Source organism: Anomalospiza imberbis, chromosome 5, assembly GCF_031753505.1.
Source record: "Anomalospiza imberbis isolate Cuckoo-Finch-1a 21T00152 chromosome 5, ASM3175350v1, whole genome shotgun sequence".
Taxonomy (NCBI): Eukaryota; Metazoa; Chordata; class Aves; order Passeriformes; family Viduidae; genus Anomalospiza; species Anomalospiza imberbis.
This window is the reverse complement of record NC_089685.1, coordinates 49,855,005-49,878,797: the sequence shown is the minus strand read 5'-3', so window position 1 is coordinate 49,878,797 and position 23,793 is coordinate 49,855,005. Positions and strand designations below refer to the sequence as shown.

Here is a 23,793-nt window from a genome sequence, read left to right as displayed (position 1 = left end):
GAGCAACCCGGGATAGTGGAATGGGTCCCTGCCCATGGCAGGGGGTGGAACTGAATGATCTTTAAGGTCCCTTCCAACCCAAACCATTCTGTGATTTTGTGATTCTTTTCCTCCATATGCTCAAAGATAACATCCAGGGTGAGCTGTTCCATCACCTTGCCAGTGATGGTGAGGCTCACTGACCTGTAGTTTCCTGGGTCTTCCTTCTTGCCCTTTTTGAAGACTTGAGAGAATTATTTCTAATAATTTCTTTCCATATCTCATAAGGCCTCTTAAATTTTGCTTTAGTCCCAAACATTGCAAATTCTCTAAACAATCATTCTTGTAAATGTCCAGTGACTTTTCAATGAGTTATTATTATTATTTTTTTGATGTTAGCCACAGTCATCAAAAAAGTAATATTAAAACATGCTGCCATCAACTACTCCATGTTCCTTCCTGCTCCTCTTTCAGGCAAAACTATGTCTTATGCTCTGATCCAGCTCCAGTGAGAAACAGGGAATATTTTGAGATGCTTGAAAAGGAACTGGATTGAAGTCTGCAGAACATAATGAAAGCAGTAAAAACAAGCCTCTACCTTAGTCTTGTAGCTTGATCCATATTTTCAAGTTTGCACACTGCACACTGAAGTCAAAAGAATAATGTAAAGATGCAGAAATTCATGAAGAGTGTTAGACAGCAAAGGCAGGGCACTATGGAAATCTGAGACCCTAAAATCTACTTAGCAGGAAACTCATTGCCAGCCTTTCATCTAGAACTCATTCCTACTGGAAAAGAGTTAGGTCTCATTTTCTAATACAGTCAGCAACTATGTAGCAGCTATTCTTCATGATGGCTGCTTCTTGACTGTATAAATCATATTGTTTATCATAAATCAACACTGCCAAGGACTGACTGCATTCTAAGCATTGCTCGACAGTGACTCTCTTTGAAATCAGGGATCAGATGACTTCTTTGTCTGATGTCTTTTTGTAATCCACATGAATTCAGTGTTTCAACGGGATCTATGTAATTTCTAGGACTGAAAAAGGCACCATTCCATTAGGGAGGGCTTGAATGCCCTGACACACTTGACACACCCATTATAGGCTGGAATCCTGAAGCCTCAGGTGAACACACATTCTCCCTTGGTTTAAGTAAGCACTGAACACGATGCAGCTCCCAAAGTTTGATAAATTCAATGCATTTTATAGTTTTTCCATTAAGGTGTATGTCAATATTATCAACACTGGCTCATAAATTTGCTATTATGAGAAAGTTAAGATGAATTGACAAAAGACAAAAAACTAACACAAATGAGGTAAAGCAGTAAGGATGCAGTATCTCTGAGCTTGTTAAAACAAGACACTATCTACAGCCATATCAGACTAAGAGCATCCATATGGGATTTAACTTATACATATTAGCTTCACACTCTAAGCTGCTTATTCTTTACTTTCCTGAGTTTTCCAAGTAGAGAAATCTTTCTGTGATTGATTACCTCCTCTGGGGAGTAAGTATTTGAAAAAAAAAAAAAGAACAAAAAGGCTCAGACAACAAGAAGACTTGCAGAAACAAGAGACTGAGATTGATGCTGCTGTCACACAGCTCCCAGTTTCCTAATTTATTATGACAGTCTGAGAATCTAACTTCATAGCTGACAGCCACCAAGATTTATTCTACACTTTTGATTATTTCCCCATACCTAACAAAAAGCTTTGGTCTATGCTGATTTATGCTCTCACTTGTTTTGGTACTTTTCAGATCACATTGGCTTAAGAAAGCAAACATACAGCAAATTAACATGTAAAGAAAGTTATATCCCATTTGAACTCCAAAGATTAATGTGGGGTGACCAAACATTAGAGTACTTTTAAAGGGGGAAACTTTATACAGAAATAGAAAAAGCAAGATAAGGAAAGCAGAGTGTTGAGATCCCATCTTCAGAGAGGGCTGGATACCAAAGACCTATCCATTAACCACCAAGAGAATTCCAGATTTTTACTGAAGTTGGAAGACCATCAGAACTAAAATGTTATAATCCCATCTTAAAAAAGAGATTTAATTTAGTTTTCTGACTGCCTGCTACCACTTGGCACCATGGAGACTTTCACAAGATGCAGGCAGACAAATAACAAAAGTAAACACATTTATACCGAAGTTGCATGTAAACATCTAATAGAGAATTGTCTCTATAACATTTTCATCCCAGCTATCCATATTTTCTCAGCACCTAGTCATTAGTCAGCACAAAGTGCAGAATAGCAATATGTGTTCTAAAATCTGATTCACACTACTGTACCATGAAGACTGAATACTTTAAATTGCTGTGATGAATCACAGCTGTTCTTATTAATCTCATGTACAGACCAAACAAGAATAATGGTAAAATATCTGAAACCAGGAATATGGTAAAAAATCAGTAACAATCAGGAATATGGTTAAAATCAGACAACAAATCTGTCACTTAGGCTTGCATCTGAAAACCAAAGAACTTCAAAAAATACTTTCAAGTTTTTCATTCTACAAGAACACATTTGTCACTACAAGGCAGTCTGCTGTGCAATTTGTAGTGTGGATTTGTGTGAATGTGCTCACTGCAGCTTGTCTTGGGAAGGTTCAGTAGCTAAATACCAGAAGCTCCCCTGATGTCAAGGCTCTTACTACACCCCAAGGATTTGATCACTGCCTGTCATCTTTTGCAGAAAGGCAGAGCTCACAAGGGTTTAAAATATGCAGATAAATGTGTTGTTAACCTTGCATTTCAACAGTTCTCATCTTGTCTATAAATATATATTTTATACATTCCCATTCCCATCTTACGGCTTGGACCCCTCACAGTTAGAACTGCTCCTTCCCACTCAACTACTGAGACCTGATTTGGGGTCTGGCCTGCTTCTCTTAAGGCATAAACCACCTCCAAGTCTCAAAATCCTGTTCAAGTAAAAATATGGAAATGAGTAAGAACTTCAAGGTTTATATTATTAATATTATCTAGAAAAATAACATAATTTTACATTTGTTTTAATAAAAAATGAAGAGTTATAAAAAGAAGGCTATTGGGTGTATTCAACCTTCCTCCATCTGCCAATGAGCTTGGAATTACTAACCAGGAAAATCTGGAAGAGAGTTTATGACTGATAATATTATTAGAGGCCCTGCTAATGTGCTATAGAGGGACAACAATTAACTGTCAGCTCACCTAATAGTCCTCTGGAACTAGAAAAGAATGGCAAGGAAAACTGGAAGATGGCCAAGGAAATGAACCATTTTTCAGCTCCTCTTTAAAATATTTTTATGAAACTAAAAACAACGTTGCAAAAGCTGTTTAGTTTTATATTTAAAAAGTTAATTAAAAAAAATCTATTTGAACTATTGGGAAACATAAAGAAAAATAAACATCAGGCAATACCAGCATTTGCTTGGAGTTTAAGCAAGCAACAATTGTGCACAGCTGTCAGGAGAAGAAGAAAAATACAGCTAAATTAAAAGGAAGACAGTGATCTTTTTAATCATACCAGTGATTATGCAATCCTGAGTTATGTGACACTTCTGGACAAGATACATCTGGTAGCTTTAGGAATGATTTCTCACACATTTGCAACTCTCTCCCACTCTATGTTGATAGTCAGATGAGGCCACAGTCCCAAGTCCCAGTGCTTGAACAGCAGGGTAGGAGCAGGTAGATTTGAATTTCTAATGGGTTTGGGTTTATTTTGGGAAAAAAAAAAAAAAAAAAAAAAAAAAAAAAAAAAAAAAAAACAAAAAAACCAAAACCATAGAACGCTGGAACATTTGCTGAAAAATGATTGAATGATACGATGTGATATACATACATTTAAAAGTTGGACTCAATTATCTTGGAGGGCTTTTCCAACCTAAATGATTCTGTGATTGAATGCATATACTAATGTTAGTTTTTCCACCTGAGTCAGATTGCAGATTACTACCAGCCAGCCAGGAATTAAGCCTGCATGCCAGGGTTAAACCTCTTCTCTCTTAAAGTAAGCCAAGAGATTTTAAAGGAGTACTTCAAGACAGGCACTTGGGTTTAGACCTTAACTTCAGACCTTAGAAGAAATGAAATTGTGTGACTTCAAACATGAACTTTTATACTGATTTGAGATCCCAAGGTCTAACAGGTATCTCAAGGCCTGTGCCTCATCAGCTCCTGGTTTGTTTCATAAGTTTCTCCTTTAGCTGCAGGCTCCCAAATGCCTGGCTGGAATTGCTGATTTGCTGCACCCAGCAGAGCTGGCAAATCGATACCACTCCTGGAGCAGGTTCTGATGCTCCAGGGAAAGTGCCACCTCTCCTTTCCCACAGGGGTTTCCATGTGACTTAGCCACTTTGTCAAGAGATGCTAAGTACCATCTGACAACAGACAAATAAAAAGCTAATTTCCATTATTCAGGCTGGAAAATCAGGCCTTCTGCCCCAAGCACACCTTCAAGGTTGTGGACACAGCCAGGACTTTGCTATTCAATTCACAGCTGGCACTGTGCTTGTGTCTGCCACACTCCTGTCTGCTCAGCTCCTGCAGGGAGCTCCACAGAACCTACCATGCACACTAGGAATTGCATTTCTGTCCTGATTTCTGACCAGAATTTCCCTCTTCTTCCCAGGATTCTTCTCAAACAGACAAATAATTAGCTGCTGAAGAACCATAAGCTATATTGAATAATCAAAACCTACTTTTACAGTTATCTTCAGGAGGTCAGACATACAAAAGAATTGATTGAGATATCACATTACAGATGCCCAAACTTAGTAATTGCTATTTTTCTGTAAGAGAAACCAAAGCTACACAGACTATTTGAAATAAAATCAGGGATGCAGAAGGGTAAGGATTCTATTCCTGCCTATGGTGTAGACATGGACATACCTTGTGGGAAGACTGAGAAGTAACTTAATCTGTTTGCCCTAGTTACTAATCTATAACACAATGAAAATTTTATTTCCTTTCCTTACAGGACTTTCTGAGGACAAATTTATTACTATTTACAAGGTATTAATGCATGTTCCTACAGCAATTAATACCACAGAAAAATTTATAAATAAAATAAATATGTCTCTGAATTCAATATTTTTTTCTTTTGTTCATGCTGCTTTGCATATTTTTGATACTTTCTAAGAAGAGTTTGCAACCATCTTTAGTATGCTTACTAAAAAGCAGAGAACTTCATAGAACCTATCCTAATCTTTAAAAAAAGGAAGAGTTAGGATGTGTGCAGCCTGGCAGCAAGAATTGTTTATGCAAAAAAGCAATGCTTATTCCCTATTCAAAAAGTGACTATCACAAATCAGACCTAAGGAGAAAGAAAATATTTTAAAAACCCCCAAACAACACACAAAAAGGAGAGATGAAATCAGGTGATAGCTATTCTTATGTACATCAGAAGAGATAAGCATTATAAAATCCCCCAGATTCGTATTTCATGTACAAGAAGGGAAACCACATTTCAAACTTACTGTATGAGACCAAATACTAGTCTTGCATCCACTGAGTAGAATTTAGAGCAACTTTTGAGAAAAAACTACTAAGGGGAGTGCAAAAAATATTTATTTTTAGCTAGACAAGGATATCATCATAGCAGGGAAGGAAGGGAGGAAGGAAGGGAGGAAGGAAGGAAATATTAGAGGAAGTACTCAGGAAAAAGCACCTAACTTGTCTACAGCATCTGCTGTAATTGAATACCCCAAGTTTTCTATTTATAAAGAAGATTTTGATCATCTTGCTATACACTGATGTTACTAGAAAGATATTCAGTGAAGATTTATAAAGGAATGTAAACCCTGTCAAGTAGAGATGGCTTAAGATCTTGCAGAGACCGCAGTCAAGCAAGATATGTAGAAATCCTGATGTCAAACAAGACATGCAGAAGTTCTGATGCAATCTTTTTCATTACAAGAAAGGTGAAAAACATTTATACTAATCTTGTGAAGCATTCTTTGTCTCCATAAAATTAATGAAAAATGAATGGTTTCTCAAAAAGCAAGAACAGATGCAAACCAGTGGACTCACCAAAACTTTAATTCCTATCAATGCCTAATTTCATCTTGGTGAAAAAGAAAATCTTTGGAATAAGCAGACCACTTTCTAAAATGTTATAGAAATCCTCATTTAAATTTGTTTTGCAAATACAGGGTTTGTTTTTGATTTGAGACCTCACTGCAACCTCTCGCTGCATTTACATATTTCTGGTAGCATAAGAGAAGGGAAATAAAGCTGGTCAAGAAGGAAAGGGATTAGAATGTCTCCTTTTTCAAAAACTGATACTCTACTAATGGGAACCACTAGGCTGCCACAGCAGTCAGTATAACTGACAATGCCAGAAACTAGGTGGAGTGCAAATAATGGCAGAAAAATGCCATCCAAAAAAGAAAAATTCTCTCTTTTCTAGCAATGGTCCCAAATCTGAGTCAGCACACAACAAGCAGCTATAGCAAGATGGGCATGGTCACTGTCACAATTATAATCTTCTTATTCCCAATTCAAAAAGTGAATATCACAAATCAACCAGACATGCTGGCCCCCAGTAAACTCATTCAAAAGGGAGGGAGGGAAGGAGGGAAGGAGGGAAGGAGGGAAGGAGGGAAGGAGGGAAGGAGGGAAGGAGGGAAGGAGGGAAGGAGGGAAGGAGGGAAGGAGGGAAGGAGGGAAGGAGGGAAGGAGGGAAGGAGGGAGCCTTGATTCTCTTTTCAGTGCCTCTAAGTAAAACTGGATATTTTACTAAGACATGCTAAAGATCATTCATTAGTTGCAGACTCAACCTCCCCAGTCCATGGTCTCAAAATTAGAATGAAAATTGTGACCTCTTTTAGTGTCCTAAGGTTGTACACTGGGAGAAAGAGAGCTCTTTGCTGTCATTCCCATTGTAGTCACCTGTTTGTATTGTTGTTGGCCTTTTTTTTAATTAAAAAAAAAAACCAAACAAAAAAACCCACAAAAAAATCAAGTGGCTGAATAGCAAATAATGAAAATATAATTAGAAATGTGACTATCTCTGTAGATTTAGCCTCCTAATTTCATGACCAGAGAGCAATAACACAGACAGCAGGTCCAAAAACATCCCACATCTCTCCTCAATGGCTCATCCTTGATCATGTCACTCCTTTGCTGTTCATTGCTCAAAAGGGTTTTTTCCCTACTATTATGGGAATTGTTTGGACAAAGTTGAAACTAGCAAGCTGTTTGAAACAACACATATGTACAGTTAGTTGAATTCCAAATACTTGAACTATTTGGTTATGTCTGTGTTCTGTTTTAGTAAGAATTTATGAATATTAGAATAGAGTTTTTCTTTATTTTTTAAATTAATGTCTGGCTGCTCATTGTATAAGAAATAGCTCTTGCACCATTAATCATTTGACCACCTCAGGCTGAGGCAAATAAATCTATTTTAGTCTGTTCTATAACAAATGAAACTTGGAAGTCTGAGTCAAACCCCTGTCAATGGTCAAGATATATAATCCATCTGAACAAATATTACTCTGTTTGAAAATAAATGCAGTACAAAATACATCTACTGAAAGGCTAATCAAATCCTTGCCCTGAAATCCTAGTTCTTTCATAGCTTCAGTTAGTGCAGACTGGTGATACTGAACTTCAATATTTCTGGTTCACTGCCCCATTTCTTGCATTTCATTGCAAATATCCCCGTTTTTACTAAAGCAGAGCTGCTGCTGACACAAAGAAAAATATCCCTTTTATACACTGTTTTATAAATATCACCTTGAAATTAACTTAGGACCGTACCAAAACATGGACATTGCATTTATATTGGGAATAGTGAGAAAGAGTCTCTAAGCACCAGAATTTAACAAAAAATGCCCAATAAGTTAGCAGCTATGGGAAACCAGACATAGCAGTGTAGGTTCATTTCCAGGCAACTGGTGTGAAGAATTTCATAACAAGAACATATACCTATGTAGCTTCTAGGACAAACTCACCCTATTTAAACCAGAGCAATGGCCACAAATCAAAAATAGAGATCTCCAAATCCTCAGACTGCTGAAGCAATGAAGATCCTGCACTGGGCTTCACACAGTCAGTGGACACTGTCCCTCCAGTTATTAGTGATTAGTGTTTCTTCTGCCCTGTTTCATTGTCCAAGTATTCCCTCCTGGCTTACTTGTACTCCTAACTTTCTGTAATTTATGTTCATGCACCATACTAGAACTGTATTGCCTGAAAAGGGAAAAAATGGAAGGGCAAGCTCTGAAGATATGACTGGGATTACAAAAATTGAAAGAAACAGACAAAATATATCTCAGTATATTTAGAATATTTAACAGGTAACTTTTCTTAAAGAAGAAGCCCAAGGATCCAGCACAGGCTTTGGGGTCAGGGCTCTCCTCAGCAATATTAGACATGGGCATTCTGCTTTGAGCATGTCAAGATTAAGGGTGACAGCTGTAGGGGTCTGACCTAAACTACACTGGGGCCAGCACACAGGTTTGAATGCTTTCATCGTGACCTGGATCAAGTCTTTACTGAAGACATGCCAGATGATAAAATGCACAAAACAGATCAGGCCTTCTTGCCACAGACACGAAATCAAAGTCTCTTGCCAGCATTCACCACTTACCAAGACAGTTGTGGCCATCGTGGGCTAACATGAATCCATCGTAGCACGTACACCTGTAGTTGCCTGGAATGTTGATACACTCATGGACACACCCCCCATTGTAGAAGTCATTTTCACACTCATCAATATCTAAAACACAAGAGGAGGAAAAAGAAGCTTTTGTAAAAAGAGGATTCTAACAATATAGAAACAATTCTCCAGCTGAGTAGGTTTTTTGATATATGCATGATCCTAATCTTTCTTTTAGGCTCACATTGCCTACTTCAACATATGGCCAGAGACCAAATATATCAGGGTGGTATTTGTCTGAAAAGCAGCAAGCCAATGTATAGAACACTCTTTCACAAAATAATTCAAGTATCATCACAGTAAACAATGATATGTTGTCAAAAATAAAAAAAGGAACACTTGATTTGGGTACACTTTATATTTAAAATGTAGTTTTTATTTTCTGTCTTCAAAATAATTGGGCAGAGAATGAGTGAAACCTCTGACTTGTAACATCTATGTGAAGCATACTATTAATATGGCATGAGACAAAAGTATGCCTTTCATAACAAAAAAACTATAATCTCCTGTATTAATCCACATACAACAAGAACCACAAAAAGTTCAGTATTTTATTCTCAGAAGATATGATAGAGTTGTTTGGGGTTTTTTCACACTGGCCTTACAGAGGTATCTTAAATAGGATCATAAAATATGAGAGATGAATTCTGCTTCAATTACAGACGATTCTGTCATGATCTTCCCTCCCTCATACAAAAAATCACTCATTCTAGAAAATGCAAACTTTCTTCTTTTTGCAAACTGTATTTTGGCTTATATATGGAACATCAGTATCACAGTCACTCTTGTGAATAATTAAGTGGTGCACATCAACCAACTAAAAATACATAAATAATTAAAGATAGTCTCATGGCTTGATAAGTATCAGGTCTAAATTTGTGGTCTGCTAGACCAAAAACCACAGCTAATCTCCCTAAGTAGGCAGCACATGATAAACAGATGAAGTTATCCTTTCAGAAAACCACCTGCTAGGATATCAGAGTTACCCCGGCATTACATTTCAAATGTGCCTTCCATTGCAGAGGTCATTGACATTTTTTTGAATGAGGTTCATATTCACACAGATTTTCTCTCTCTTTTTTTTTTTTTCCCTTTTAAAAGTACTCCATGAAAAGCTCTTGCTACCTGGTATCATACCCAATGCAATCCAAAGAGGACAAGGTGGTTTGGGCAAAATCAGACTCCTCTGAAGAGCCACCTCAAACTCAGCCACTCAGTGCCTTCACTACTTCTGGTCCTTGGATTGAGGATGGCTGGGTTTGTCCCTCCTCACACAACCTATGAGAGCAGGGACAGGCTTCTCCCAAGTTCTGTTTCAAGTCTTCTCCCTCATGTTGGCCTCTCCCAAAAATCTTCCTTAAACTCATAATTCTTCAAGTCTCCATCCACCTGCCTCCAACAGCTCTGAAATCCCCCTTGTACAACCTCCTCAGCAGCTTGAAAAGGGAATGACAGGCTTGGCTTTATCTGAAAAAAACACTTGGCTATTTCATAACTCAGCATTTGGCACCACAGCAATACCAGAAATAGTAAGCTGGAGAAAGGATCTTCCAAACCAAAATCCAACCTGCTGCTTAAAGGTAAATTTCCTAGTCTTTAAAGCACTGCTCTTTTTCAGAAGGTTCTCATGTTTTACTAACAATTTCCATCCATGAGTTGTGCGAGTGCCCACTCAGCACAGCCTGTGGTCCTGCTCTACCTCCCAAGTCCAGTATGAGAGCAAAAAGAGCCATCTGTGATTTTTCTTGAAAACAAGAACCAGCAAGGCAAGTGCTCATTCCAAACAACCTGCAATGCAGTCTCTGAGAAGCTGCTTTCATTAGGCCACAGCTCTGTGTGCCTGGGTGCATTTTCCCAAAATGTTACAGTCTGGTTTCCACTCAGCAGAAATTTGCAGCTTCCACAACCATTAATGAATATTTCCAGAAACTTCCTGTTGTTCTCTACAGGCTACAGGGACAAAAAGGGAGATCTACAGTAATTCCATGTTTTAACAGGCCAAGTCAAAAAGCATCTGACAGGATTTTGATGTCAGGTGTCTCAGGTGTTCCCCTCAGGACACGGAAAAAATGGCATCTTCATTTCAAGATTTGTCCTTAACTTTTATCCAGCAATGAGTCTTTTCAGAAGAAGGAATTCAGAAGAAGCTGTTACCACCTGTTATGTTCCTCAGCATCAGACTGCCAAGGGCTGAGCAATTAATTCCATTTTTTTTCCAAACAATGAATCAAACAGTACTATTTGTTTAAATAAGCAGTGGGAGAGCCTTCAAAGGGGACAAAAAACACCAAAGAAATGCGAAGCCTTTTGAATGACTGCCCCTAATATAAGAGTTCTTTCTAAAAAGATGTACTGTGATTAACAGCACATAGTGATGATGCAATACAAATACTCAAGTTATGGAAAAGGTAATACAACAGATACAGAAACCACAAAAATAGCAAAAGTAACAGATTTTTTTTCATCTCATTCTCTTAGGAGTTCAAGTCACAATTAATATTGCAAAAGGATGAGAATATTATTTCTCCCTTTAGCTGTATAAAACTAGAAGTGGAACCAAATATTCTAACTCCTTTTCAGAGCCACATTGTGGGGTTTTTTTTGTGTTTCTTCACTCCAAAACCCACATAACTATTTAAAAGCTTCACCTGGCAGGCTAACTGGATTTTCTATCTCCAGTATGGCTAGCAAAAAACCAAGGGGCTAAGACTGGTGTATTTACATTTCCAAAAAAAAAAAAAACAAACAAAAACACACCAAAAAAAAAAGCGCCCCTCTCTCCCCCGTAAAAACCCAGAACAAAAACAAACAAAAAAACCAACAAACAAGAAGAGCTCACAAAAACATGCACAAAGACTATAAAGTCCAAATGTTGAACATTTTTGAAGCTCCAACTGCCAAGAGAAATGCAAACAATGTGACCACCACTCCATCTTCTCTTTTACCTGGAGGAAGACATTCTTTAAAGAATGCCTCAGTGTGCAACAACTCTAATTTATGGACAGAATGCTACATCTGGCATGCCAGAATACAGCTTCCTTAACAAGCTTCATATAGAGTAAAAGTAATAGGAGTACATTCAATCACATAAAACCTGCAGCCTTGCTCTTCATTTTGTCTAATGTAAGCCTCAAAATTTGCAGGGGCCATCTGTGTTCATTTCCTTTTCGGTAGGTCATATCCTATCATTCTTTTTTTCCTATAAATTATTGAATTGGGTGTTAATCAAAATCTCAACTGTAAACACCTCTGAGAAATTAAGCCTTCCCTGCTAATTTTGTAGCTTCAACTATCCTTAACATTTTTACCATTTGGTCTCTTAATATTGTCTTTCGTCATGAAGGAATTACCATAACAAAAACAAACACAAAAACCAAAACCAAGAGGAAAAAAATAAATGTAGGTATTCAACCATGAAATTGTGATGGATGTAGGTGCATCTACTGATGAATTTGCAAGGTTTCTCAAAGGGAAACCTGAATTTTTGTCTACACTGGCAAAATACTTATGAAGTTTTCAATTCCTTAAATTCCAGCTGTTCAGATAGGGAACTATTGGGATGTTTAGTGAAGAAATCACCTTAAAAGAGAATGGCAGTATTTCGACTCCAAGGAAAATTAAATTCATGTGGTACTACAATGGCAGGTATTGTGGGAGTCTCAGACAAGAATTAAATTCACCAAAACTATTAAGAAGGTGAAGAGACATTTTTAGTACTGACGCAACCTGCCAAGAACCTATTTGAGCTTAGTGTATTCAAAAAAGACAGTAACTCCCAATCCCAGGGCTGGATGTAAGGATAACCTCGGATGCTGGCAAAATAATTTTGCTCATCTCTTTCTGGAGCTGGTTCAGAAAAATCTCAAAAATCCACTGCTTGTTTCAAAAGTTTAAGTAAAAAATTATCAGGAAAAAAAAGAGGTAAAAAGACACTTGCTTACTTGGGTGTACTAGTAACTGTACTGGTTCAGCTATTTACCAAGGTGAAAGAGGCTTGGAAACTCTATCCTAATTCTTTCTGGAAAGCAGAGGTGAATCTTTTTGTTACCATCTGGAAATAACTCTTTGAGCACATCCCTAGGGAACACAGCCATGCTCTGCTACCGGCCTCCTCAAGGAGCAGTGGTGTTAGGTAAAGAACACCCACTCCATGAGACTGCAGTTATTATGCAATGCAAGCCTCCAAGAACCTTTAAAAAAAAACCCTAGACAAGTGTCTGAGAAAATCTGAGGATGTGTTACCACGAGGACATGCTGTAATTTACAGTCCTTGAATTTGAATTTGAATTTAAGTGACTTTATTCTTTTTAGTTTGATGGGACCTGTATTTCCCTTATACATAATGGGATTGATTCTTCTTTCATTATTAGAGGCGATATTAACCCTGCCTCAGGATTTGTTTAATTTGTGTATTCTGCCACAAGAGATGGAACTCTCATAAGCCTCACAATATCACCCTGCAGAGAAGCAGCTCTTCCAGAGGCACATACAACTGTGAAATGTTCAAAATAAAACAAGAATCAAACTCTTCTGCTTCCCATGTCACAGAATTTCAGCTTTCTGTTTCAGCAGAGAATAGAAGACACATCAGCATGCAATAACTAATGTCCACAAGACAAACCAAACTGTAAAACAACGAGGAAGTTGCAAAATGCCTGGTTCCCATTTTGTCTAAACATTTTCAGCAGTGTCATGAATTCACTGAGTGCTAATCATCTTTTCCAAGCGGTAACCAGCTGTCCTAGAAGGTGGCTCAGAATTTATGCCAAGAAAGTAACAAATCTACCTCCAGAAAAATTAGTTCCCACTCTTCATTGCATTACTTGCAATTAAATAAGTTCCTCAATGTCCAAAAATCATCCCAACACATGTAACAAACTTTGTCTGCACAGCCACAGATCATCATGGGCATAGCTACTGAAATCAAAGCAAATGCCTGCATGGATTTGATGAATTTTGGATGAGTGTCACAGCTAAACTGTCACAAGAAGCCTTATGGCTATTAACATGCAAAAGGAAGAATGACTGAGGCCTGGAAGTCAATGAGCCAAATTCAGCGTTTAGTGTTGATTCCACAGATTTCTGTAGAAAATGGGAAAGTGTGCATTGACACAATTTTTATCTTGGCATCTGTCAAGGCCACAGATCCCAACACTCACTCAAAATAGGCGTGGGATTGAATAAAATCTGTGTCCATTTTAAAGTATTTCTTGACTAGCAATATAAGTGCAAGATCTGGAGCTAATTTAGAAAACAAAAACTTCAATTGACTTTGAAAGGAGTCATTTATGTGCTTGGACATTTTAAAATAAATAGCCAAAGAAAGCTGTCTGCCCACATCAACTTCTAATTTACAGACCCACAAACAAAAGCAATTGTGCAGGTATATTACGCAGATGTAGAATATCTCATAAAGAAGCTGGATCCATTAAATAGCTAGAAAAAGAAATATTAAAATCCTTGTAAGTACATCTTGATGCCTGAAGCCATGTATTTCTTCAGTATCTACAGAAAGAAAATTTTGATATTCATCTTCCGTTATCTAACTGTTTCAAACCAAATACTGCCAAAAAGGCACTGTGGAGACAGTGAATAACATTGCCCTTACAAACTTGACAGGAAAGAAGCTGCGCTTTACCTTCTTGCTTGAAGATGGGTTGCTGCTAGCCCCTACAGAGGGCAAAGCATATCAGATGCAAAATTCTCTTTTATCAGTGTCTTCTGCTAAAAAATGTCATCCTACAGTTCTGCAGCATCTTGCCTGCTTATCCACAACTATTACGCAGCAAAGAATACTGCAAGATGCTGGAGACCATATTTCCATGTGGTAATATTTTTCACTTTTATGGCTTCTCTACTAAGAGCTGTCAAAAATGTTATTGATTTATTATTGAGTTTTGGTCAGTGTTCCTCCTAGGGCTAATGCACTATCTTCATATTCACAGAAAAATACAGGAAAAAAAACCACCCACCTCTAGGTTCTAAATCCTACACAACTAAGAAGAGATTTACAGAGCAGAACAGTCTTCCACATGCATAGCTTCAAGCAAGCTTGATCTCAAATGTTTGTGAAAGAAAGTAAACTTGTAAAATCCAAATATAAAACAGCCTGAGATGAAAACCCAATCCTACAATTTTTGCCACTGGCTTAGTGAAGCCAGGAAGACATATTTTCTGGGATTCACAGTAGAGAGATATGTGAGATAGGATCAGCACTGAAATTTTTTGTTCCCATTTCCAATTCAGAATGAACAGCAGCATGGCACTGACACCACTACTTTAAAGGAAACAGGAAGAAGTGAAGTTACATGCATACTGAGAAGAATTACAAACAAAGTCCTGGATCACAGTCAGATCAGCATCTTCTTCTTCTTCATAACTGGGTTTGAGACTGCAAAAGCCATGAAAATAAGTAAAAACTACATGGGAATATTTATATATTTATATATATTCTTTGTCAGAGTTTACATTTAATATACGTTTAGCAGATATACATCACACTCTGGACAATCTGAACCTAAGGCATTTGTATTTCCCATATCAAGTTGCACTTTCCTTAAAAAGGGAACCAGTTCCAGATCTAAAGGCCAGGATAAAAGCTCAAACATAGGTTAAAGATCATTCTGGTAAAGTGCAGGTGAAATTTGCCATAAGTTCAGCTCTCGGGAAAACACTCAACCTGAGCAACAATACTAAACGTTAGATTCTTACAAAGAGCTTAGCATCAGCACATTTACACACATTTGAAATCTGCTCTACTGTCAAATTTTGCAAAATCTGACTCAAGTATGAAGAATTGGGTGGGAAGATGTGATCATTTATCAATTTCACTCACTCTGATCTGATTAAATACCATTTCCATCTGTTTTGTGGTATCAGAATTCAGCATCTACTCCAAGTCCAAATTTTATGAAGAAAATATTGACGTACCAAGACTCATTCAATATTTCTACTCCAAAAACCCTTTCACCTTCAGAGCAAAGTCCATTTTTGAAAATCTCTTTCCATGGAAAGCTTGTTAAATCACTTTTTCTATAAAACAAATTATTTGTTACATCTGGTCCTTCCTGCGATATTTTATTTTTTTTTGACTCATAAATGTTAACATCTTTATTCTTTAGATGCCGTAACTTTGTAAATGTTACAATCTAATGAATCAGAGGAACACAGAGTGCAGTTTTTACAGCTTTCAAGTTGCCATGATGTTTTCAAGACGCTTGTGCCAAAGAAAACTGTAAAATTTGATAGCCATTAGGGCTTCTCTAAGAGGCAAGGTCAAGGGTGGGCAGGCTGGGAACAGGGTAAATTCAGAAAGAGCAGCCGGATGTTTCTCGGTGGAGAAGGAAAAAGAACAGGTACAATACATTGTTTAACATGAGCTTTTTTCAGTGTAAATCCCTCAAGAGCCTTTCCACTATGGGTACTGCCTCTCCCATGTTTTTCCCATTAGTGTGCCCACAAAGAAAAAAAAAATTCAATTTTACAACTTCCTTCAAAAATGTCACAAGCCCCTATTTCCCAGTATTAAACTGGCAATAAAATGAAAAGGCCGTGCCAGTTTAGTGGACATGATTTGGATACAATCTGTGGTATTGTTGTGCTGTTTTTCTGGAAGCCATTTCATCCAGTTTCCAGAAAAGATCAAGTACTCTATAGCAGTTTTGTTTCCTTTCCTTCTGTGATGGCTAAACATAAAGTTCATCATGCTCTATATCTTGCTAAATTGTCTGAAAGAAGTGGGGGGAAATGGAATACAAACCAAACTATGTAAAGGTATGTCCAGCTGGTCAAAAAAACCACACATTTTTAAAGTGTGAACAGTTTCATATTTAGAACTCTCTTGCCTAAAAGCTTTTAGGATACGTCTGAAAGACAGATGAGACATCATCACATTTATCACTGCCCGTAGATATGACTTTTAAAAATTTAATATTATTTTAATATAGTTTCATAATTTTTTCCCTAACCACAATTATTAACATCTAATTTTAAAGACAGCACAGACACAGCTATTAACGATCCCTATTTTATCTGTAATTTTTTCCCCTATTATTATACGGTGTACAGTAAGCATGAATCAAATTTTCAAGTTACACAGAGTATGGATGGCCTTATAGGACCCTCACTGGCTGGGGAAAAAGAGCTTTCAGACACACAAGTCCTTCTCTAAGGAGGTGATGAAGTAAGTGAACTGAGTTTATCAGCTGCAGAAAATGTAGGTGTGTTTAGCATTTGCTACTTCCCAAGTTTTAGCTAATGGTCTTCAACTGTGCTTCATACAAAGAGAATTAAAGTCACATTTAAAAACATAAGTGTCGAGACAATATCAAGCACCCAGTGCTGTAAAGCTGACTTCAGCTGACACGTTGGTAAATGAAACAAGGCAATATATGATGAAAATCCAAAATTTCTGCAGTAGCTGAATGGTTATATCTCACATTTTTGGTGAATAACCATCCCATTCTTCATTCATCAACAAGAAATAGGGTGTCTAGAAACACTCTAGTTTGAAGAGTGGAAAGAACATTTTTAGTGGCTGGACATTGATATGCCAATCAAAGTGACAACAGACACAAGAACATACCCCCTTGATTCCTTCTCTGAGGATGCCTGATGTTCAGGGCAGGTATTCCTGCCTCAGTCCACATGTACCTTGCCACTGGAAAGTTATCACTGAAGTACAGTGAAGTAAGAAATAGGCAAAAATATTGGAAAAAAGGTAACTTACAAACTGAAAGCTGAGATTCTGCATGCATTTGGTGTCACTTGCCAGCCACCTAAATACTCTGTATGGTGGCACACACAACACTCCAGCAGCAGGAACAGGAGGAGATCAAATAGGTGATGTGGCACACTCTTCCCTTAGGACCTTACAGAGTTTCTGACTGCTTAACTGGCAAGTCTTCCTACTGCATTAACATTGGGGTTTTACAGAGCTTTTTACCTACAGTACCTTTTGGATGCCTGAAAACTTTGGAGAGCTAGAATCATTTATGAGAAAAAATAATTAAGCAGAGTTCTTTCCCTAGGGAACGTTATATGTTCTATTAATGTATGAGTATTACCCCTGTGTGACATTTGCCATTTTGACTAGCACAATGGAAACTTATTTGGGACCATTCCAGCTTCATTTATAGTAAATAGTTTATGGTTTTGTTTTTTTTTTCCTAGATAAACCCAAAATAACTGTAATCCTGCATTCAGCATCTTGAACCCTTGATTAGAGCTTGGAGCAGCTTGACATTTGTCTTAATTGATATTTAAACAGATTGGCTGCAAGCTCTTTGAAGCTCAAGTGAGATACCCAAATAAAGATGGATACCTGCAGAGCACGTAACAGTTTTAGAGTCTGTCTTTATTTAGTAGCTGCCATGCCCGACAAGCTCATGCAGAGAGGTTTCCTGTTCACAAGCTGTTATGAATGTGAAACATGACATCTGACAGCTCTTTTTCCCACCACTTCTAAATCACAGCCATTTGCACCCCAATTCCCTCTTTTAATATAATGCTAGATGTCTGATTCTACATCAAATCTTTGAAGTTCTTGGCCATCTAATGGGAGAGTATATCTGTGTCCTTACCGACGCTGCTGGTGTGCATGCATCCTCATGATAATTGTTTCAGTAAGCCATGGCAGGAGGCTGTTCCTGGATCTTTAAATTCAAATATAAACCTATCAATTTTGAGAAGAATGTTTCAAGTAGTGAAATTAGCTCATTGATACAGATATAATTCACCTACTTTTTCCTCAGACTCTGCGGGCATCTCATTCTCAGATTCCTTATCTCCAAACTTAATTGCATTTAATTTCTAAATGTCTGTCCACTGACAAAGGGAAAAAAAAATCCCAGCCTTCAATTCTGAAATAAACTTTTTTATTACCCCTCAGTGAATGAATATTAACTTTTTTAATGTGGCCCTTCATTTGGGGGAACAGAAGGTCGCTTCTGGCCGATTTCAGAACAAGTCAGTGGCAGAATGTGCACTGCCAAGTGGAAGATTTCTTGGTATCATAGAGCACATGCTTCCTCAGTCCCTGGCAGACTGACACTTCTTCAGTTTCAGGCTGAAAAAGCTACAAATGTATGAGAGGCTACAGAGCTGAGGTTTTCAACCTTCTTGGATATGAGGAACTAGTATGTTTTCCAGCAGAAGTGGAAACACTCCTTTAGCAAATTTACATCTTCTGACCGAAGGTTTACCTTTTCAAACTATTTCTCCCACCTGTACTTTAGCAGTAGTCCTTGGGCTACTGCAGACTCCTGGCTGAAAACTACTCTGCTGTGTTGGTTAACCACTTGTGGGATATAAAGTGATTTATTTCATGCAAGATTTGTAAAATACAGGGCTTCCTGTCATCCTGTATCACTTGGTCAAGCTTCCTACTCTGTGCAAGATGCATATCAGGTATTAATCTTGCCAGCCTACAAAACCTGGCAAGATAGACCCACACAAGTAATCTGTCTGTGAGCAGAGCAGCTCTACCTTGCACTGCTGGTGTGCCCTGCAATGAGGGAATCACCTGTTCAGGGCTGCCTTTCATTTCAACATTTACTGAAGTCATGTGGCTACTTCTAAACATGATCCACAGGGAAACCATGAACTTGTGTTCCCTGCCAGACCCAATACTTATGAAACCCCAGAAACCAACTCTGCCTCCTATTTTGCCACCTGTTCCCGAATGCAGACAAATTCATGCCATTCCCCAACAACATCCTTGAAGATCTGAAGGCCTCTCAGCATTTTGGCTTGCAGACAACAGTAAAGAGCAGCCTACAAGGAGTGCCACTCAGTCCTTCACAGGGATAAAGGTGTAACCCCTCACCCATTATACTGCAGCTGGCTGGGTGCTAACTTGGTTCATTAAAACACAGATCTTTCTTTGGTTTAGAATCATCAGGCTTAGGTTTAACTGTAAACAGTTTTTCTACCTACAGAAGATTTTATCCAGTCTAGGAGGGTGTACATGATTGTTAAAAGGTTGTAACACACAGGGAATGTGCTGAAATATGAGAGTATTGCTCATTCATTAAAACTCAATGAAAAAGAAGTCCCTCACACTCATGGTAATTAAGACTGCAAAGTACCTCTGGTAAGAGTAATCTATTAATACTAGCATGTTACCTGATTTCCAAGATTAATAACTTCACATTACATCTCTTTTTATCCAGGAGATAGTACTGAGGATTTCTTACTTTCCTTCTCTTTTCTGTGGTGTTAAGAAGAATTTTCTTAAAAAATCTTTCAGTGCTCCAGCCTAGATTAGATGAATGATTTGTATTTAGTTTAAGTTTTCAGGAGAGTGGTGTTATTTTGCTTATGAGTTTCTTGCAGAGGTGTGGGTATTTTTTGGAAATAAACAGTAAAATAAGTTGATGTGACCCTAGACTAAGCCATTTACATGGCTCATTTATGAGCTTGATACATTCACTTCAAAAAGATCTGAGAAGACTAAACTGAATAGAAATCATCAAATATTTACAATACATTTTTTTAAATATGAGATAGTCTTGCAAAAAAGCTTAAACTAATTTTTGTCCACCACCTTTCAGTTCTGTGCACCATCTTGAAGGTACAGAAGTTACTAGGCTACAAATTTTGTTACTATTCAAGAGTTTAAGATGATCAAGTCACATTTTTTTCCTGTAATGAAAATTTAAGCTTGCTATGGATTTGTGTTTCAGCATCTCACTTCCATTAAGTTAAAGCTTACTAAACCTGTGATAATAATGATGATACCCTAAATGTGACTACACACAAGCACTGCCTGAAACAGTTCACAGCTCTAAAAGCTTCTCCACCAGGACTGTACAATCACAAAATGTGGAGCTATTTTCAAGATGCCAAAACAGTTGGCAATTTTGCCGCACAACTCAGAATTCTGGCACAGCCTCTCTCAGCTTCTTAACAACAATTCTGTCTCCCCAGCATGTAAAGTACCTGCCATGCAGTTTTGCTTGGATTTACAGACTGAATGTTTTCCATTTTTTTTTTGAAAGCATGGACCTGGCCAGTATCAACAAGAAGCCCTAGATGTTGCTGTAGTTGATTGAATGCAAAAGGTTTTATTTTCAAACAAATACCACATTGATGCAATTTTTTGATTCCAGCTATTTTATTCCTGAAACAGAGAACACAACCCTACTGATATGTGCTGACAGTTCTAAAATTTTATCCACAAATAGAGTTCAGCAGTTATGATGTAGGCTCTCCTCAGTCTTTGAAAAGGCCAAGCAGAAATAAGTCTTGTGAACCAGAGCCCTATTTATCCCCAGAGACAAATAATCACAGAGAAAATTTCATAAACAGTGGTAAGTAGCCTTTGGTTTTTGACCTTGGATGTGCAGCCACTGTCCACCAGGGACATAAATGTACAGATAGTGAACAGTAGCAGGCAACCCACTGGCTTTTCCATCATCATTACCCTTTCCAGACTCTCAAAACATTTCCTGGACTGTTTGGCAACTAGAGAAGAAAGCAATACCAGGAACAGGAATTAATGAAGTCACATACTCATCTCTGCTGGACATGAGGTAAGTGAGGGTTAGATGAGGCCAGGCCAAGCTGTACAAATTGCTACCAATTTTGTAGTGATGAAAGTCCAGGAAAAGTGCTAAGGATGAAATTTAACATTCAAATCTGAAAAACACCATTGCTGACCTGTGAATCATCAAATATTTCCATTTATAAGCTGTGCTCACATCTGATGTTTGGACAAGAAAGGGAAATAGGGCAAACGGATGCAATTTCACCTTTGCCATGAAATCAGACAATTTGGCTCCACTGTTCAAATATCCTGTACTAGAAAGCACACACAGCTTCCATTAACACTATTCAATGAAAAAAGGATGAAACTGCAGATACAGGAATAATAACATGGGCATTTGCTGCAAATTGAAGAGTGCTCATATTCATAGCATGGAAATCTTCCTTTGGGAATTTAAAGCAATTTATTTTTTCATTATGCTGGGGAGAATGTTAGGTAGAGAGAACCAAAGAATGCCTACATTCTTTTTCTTCTGAATGCAGTATTCAAATAATAATCTGCTTTTGACCAGAATGTACCACAGAAAGCCAAGCTGCACTGACCTCCTCCCCAATAGCATAGAGATAAAAGCGGCTAAGGTTAAATGAATAATTGTTTGGTCTTGTAGAACTATTTCCAGTACTCTCATGTAGATGATTTCTTCTGAGATGCCTTTCACAACAATGTTATTTTATTGTGCAGAGATAAGCAAAATGCAGAAATGTCTTGCCTAAAGTTTTGATTAACAACCCAATAAACAGTTTGGTTTTTTTTTTTTTTTTTTTTTTTTTTTTTTTTTTTGTTTAATTGGACAGTACATCCAACATAAAACTAGGCATTTGAGATGTCTAAATGTTCTTCATGAATTCCACATGCTTCTTTCTAGAGAATCCATGTTTAAGCACTGTCTCTGGTGTATATTCACAGTATTTCTAAGATACATAAACAGAAGTCCAGGAGAGGACACATTATAACAACCTTGGTTATTCACTGAAATCAGGGCAGCAAGGCCTGACTAGTCAACTCACCCATAAATAATACAGGACTTCAGCCTCAGTAAAAAGCTCAAAAATTAAATAATAGGGTTATGGGTGTGTACCCACAGCACCTGATTTAACAGCGCAGCCATCTGAAGTTTGGTGAAACATCCAGGCCAAGCTTTTCAAAGTACCTATTAATTTTTCACAACTGACTTGAGACTCCCCTTAATGAAGTCTCATTTTCAGGAAAGTGTGAACACCTGTCCTTCTGAAGACAGTTAGTTACCAAGCCAAAAACTCAGATTTGTAGGGTTTGCCTATGTAGGGAAACACAGTGTGAGGTTCCTGCTAAACCACATGAGATGGGAGGCTGCAAAGAGACGGGTGTACACAATTACCTGTTCCTGCACAATTCTTTCCCAGTATTCTGAGCACAGCTAATCACCTGTCTACCACTGTGAGTTTTGCAGAACACCTGGAGAAGCAAACATACATATCTTCTATTCCTATTCTGAAGATGTCATTAAGCAGTGATTTGAATGAAACTTCTGGCTCAGGAGGTCTTTAAATCTCAAGCTGAATTCTTCCTTTTCATGTCTTTTTATAATCTACTGTAAACATCCACTGTTGGCCACTGTCAGAGAATGGACATCAGGCTGGACAGATTTTCAGTCAAACTTGGTCTGGCCAGCTTACACACTTTTGATATTAAAATATAAATACACATAGGTAGGGACTAGATACTTTGCATCCACTGTAAAGAGTCCTGATTTTGCCTTTCTGTACTGGGTATAATTTAAAAATCTTTGTATATTCCATCAGCACAGAACATGAAACTAAGTGGACAACAAGGAGAACTTCTAAAAAATGCTTTAGGGGATGTCCAAAGATCTGATAACTAGGCAAACAAAACTGACATTCAAGAAAGTCTGTCCATCTCCATACCTGGCACAAGTGACTTTTTATGTAATTTTCTCCCAAGGGCATATAGAGGTCTAGTAGACTCAGCATATAAAGGACTCCTAATTTGTGTTTAGTTCATGCAAATAGGTGTTTCAGCCACTGAATTAAAAGCATTGCAAATTAAATAAAGGTATGATCACACAGTCTAGCAGTCCTTCCTGAGTACGATGCACTAAAAAAATTTAAATTAAAGAATTAAAAACATAAAACTGAGACTGGGATGATGAATTTCATCATGATCCAATGATAATATGACAGCTTAAAAATACCATGTCCTGGTTAAAAGCACAAGTACAGAATATCCTTCATTAATTTCAATTGAATTTGAGTCTCACAGCTGCAGGCTCTTTGCCCTGATACACCTCATCCAACTTTGTAGATGCCCCCATCTCTGTCAGAAAGAAGACTCTGATTTCCAGGACATGATTTATCTGACCTATTTTTGTCTCCAATAATGCAAGGCAAAGTGCATGAAGGAAATTTCTCTCCCTCAACCATAAAGAGAAAGCAAAGCAAATGGTTGAAATGGGCTGATCTCTACTACTGAGATCCATCTTTGGAAAGATGAAATCCATTCTCTGTCCTCTTCAGACAGCCCCGAAAAGCACGGCAGCTCTGTTAATACACCAAATGCTCAACAGACAGAGCCAGGGCCTGCCTCCCTCCCAATAGAACAGACTTGATT

At 37.8% G+C, this 23,793-nt stretch overlaps 1 protein-coding gene across 7 annotated transcripts in view; it reads right to left on the bottom strand.

Annotated features, from left to right (window-relative positions):
- Positions 1-23,793, bottom strand: part of SCUBE1 (signal peptide, CUB domain and EGF like domain containing 1) — a 222,588-nt gene that overhangs the window by 148,940 nt on the left and 49,855 nt on the right. For all 7 annotated transcript variants that reach the window (XM_068190668.1, XM_068190666.1, XM_068190671.1 and 4 more), the window contains one exon: positions 8,571-8,699. In XM_068190668.1, the coding sequence (XP_068046769.1) occupies positions 8,571-8,601 (31 nt within the window). In that variant the 5' untranslated portion in view covers positions 8,602-8,699. The remainder of the gene's footprint in view (positions 1-8,570; positions 8,700-23,793) is intronic.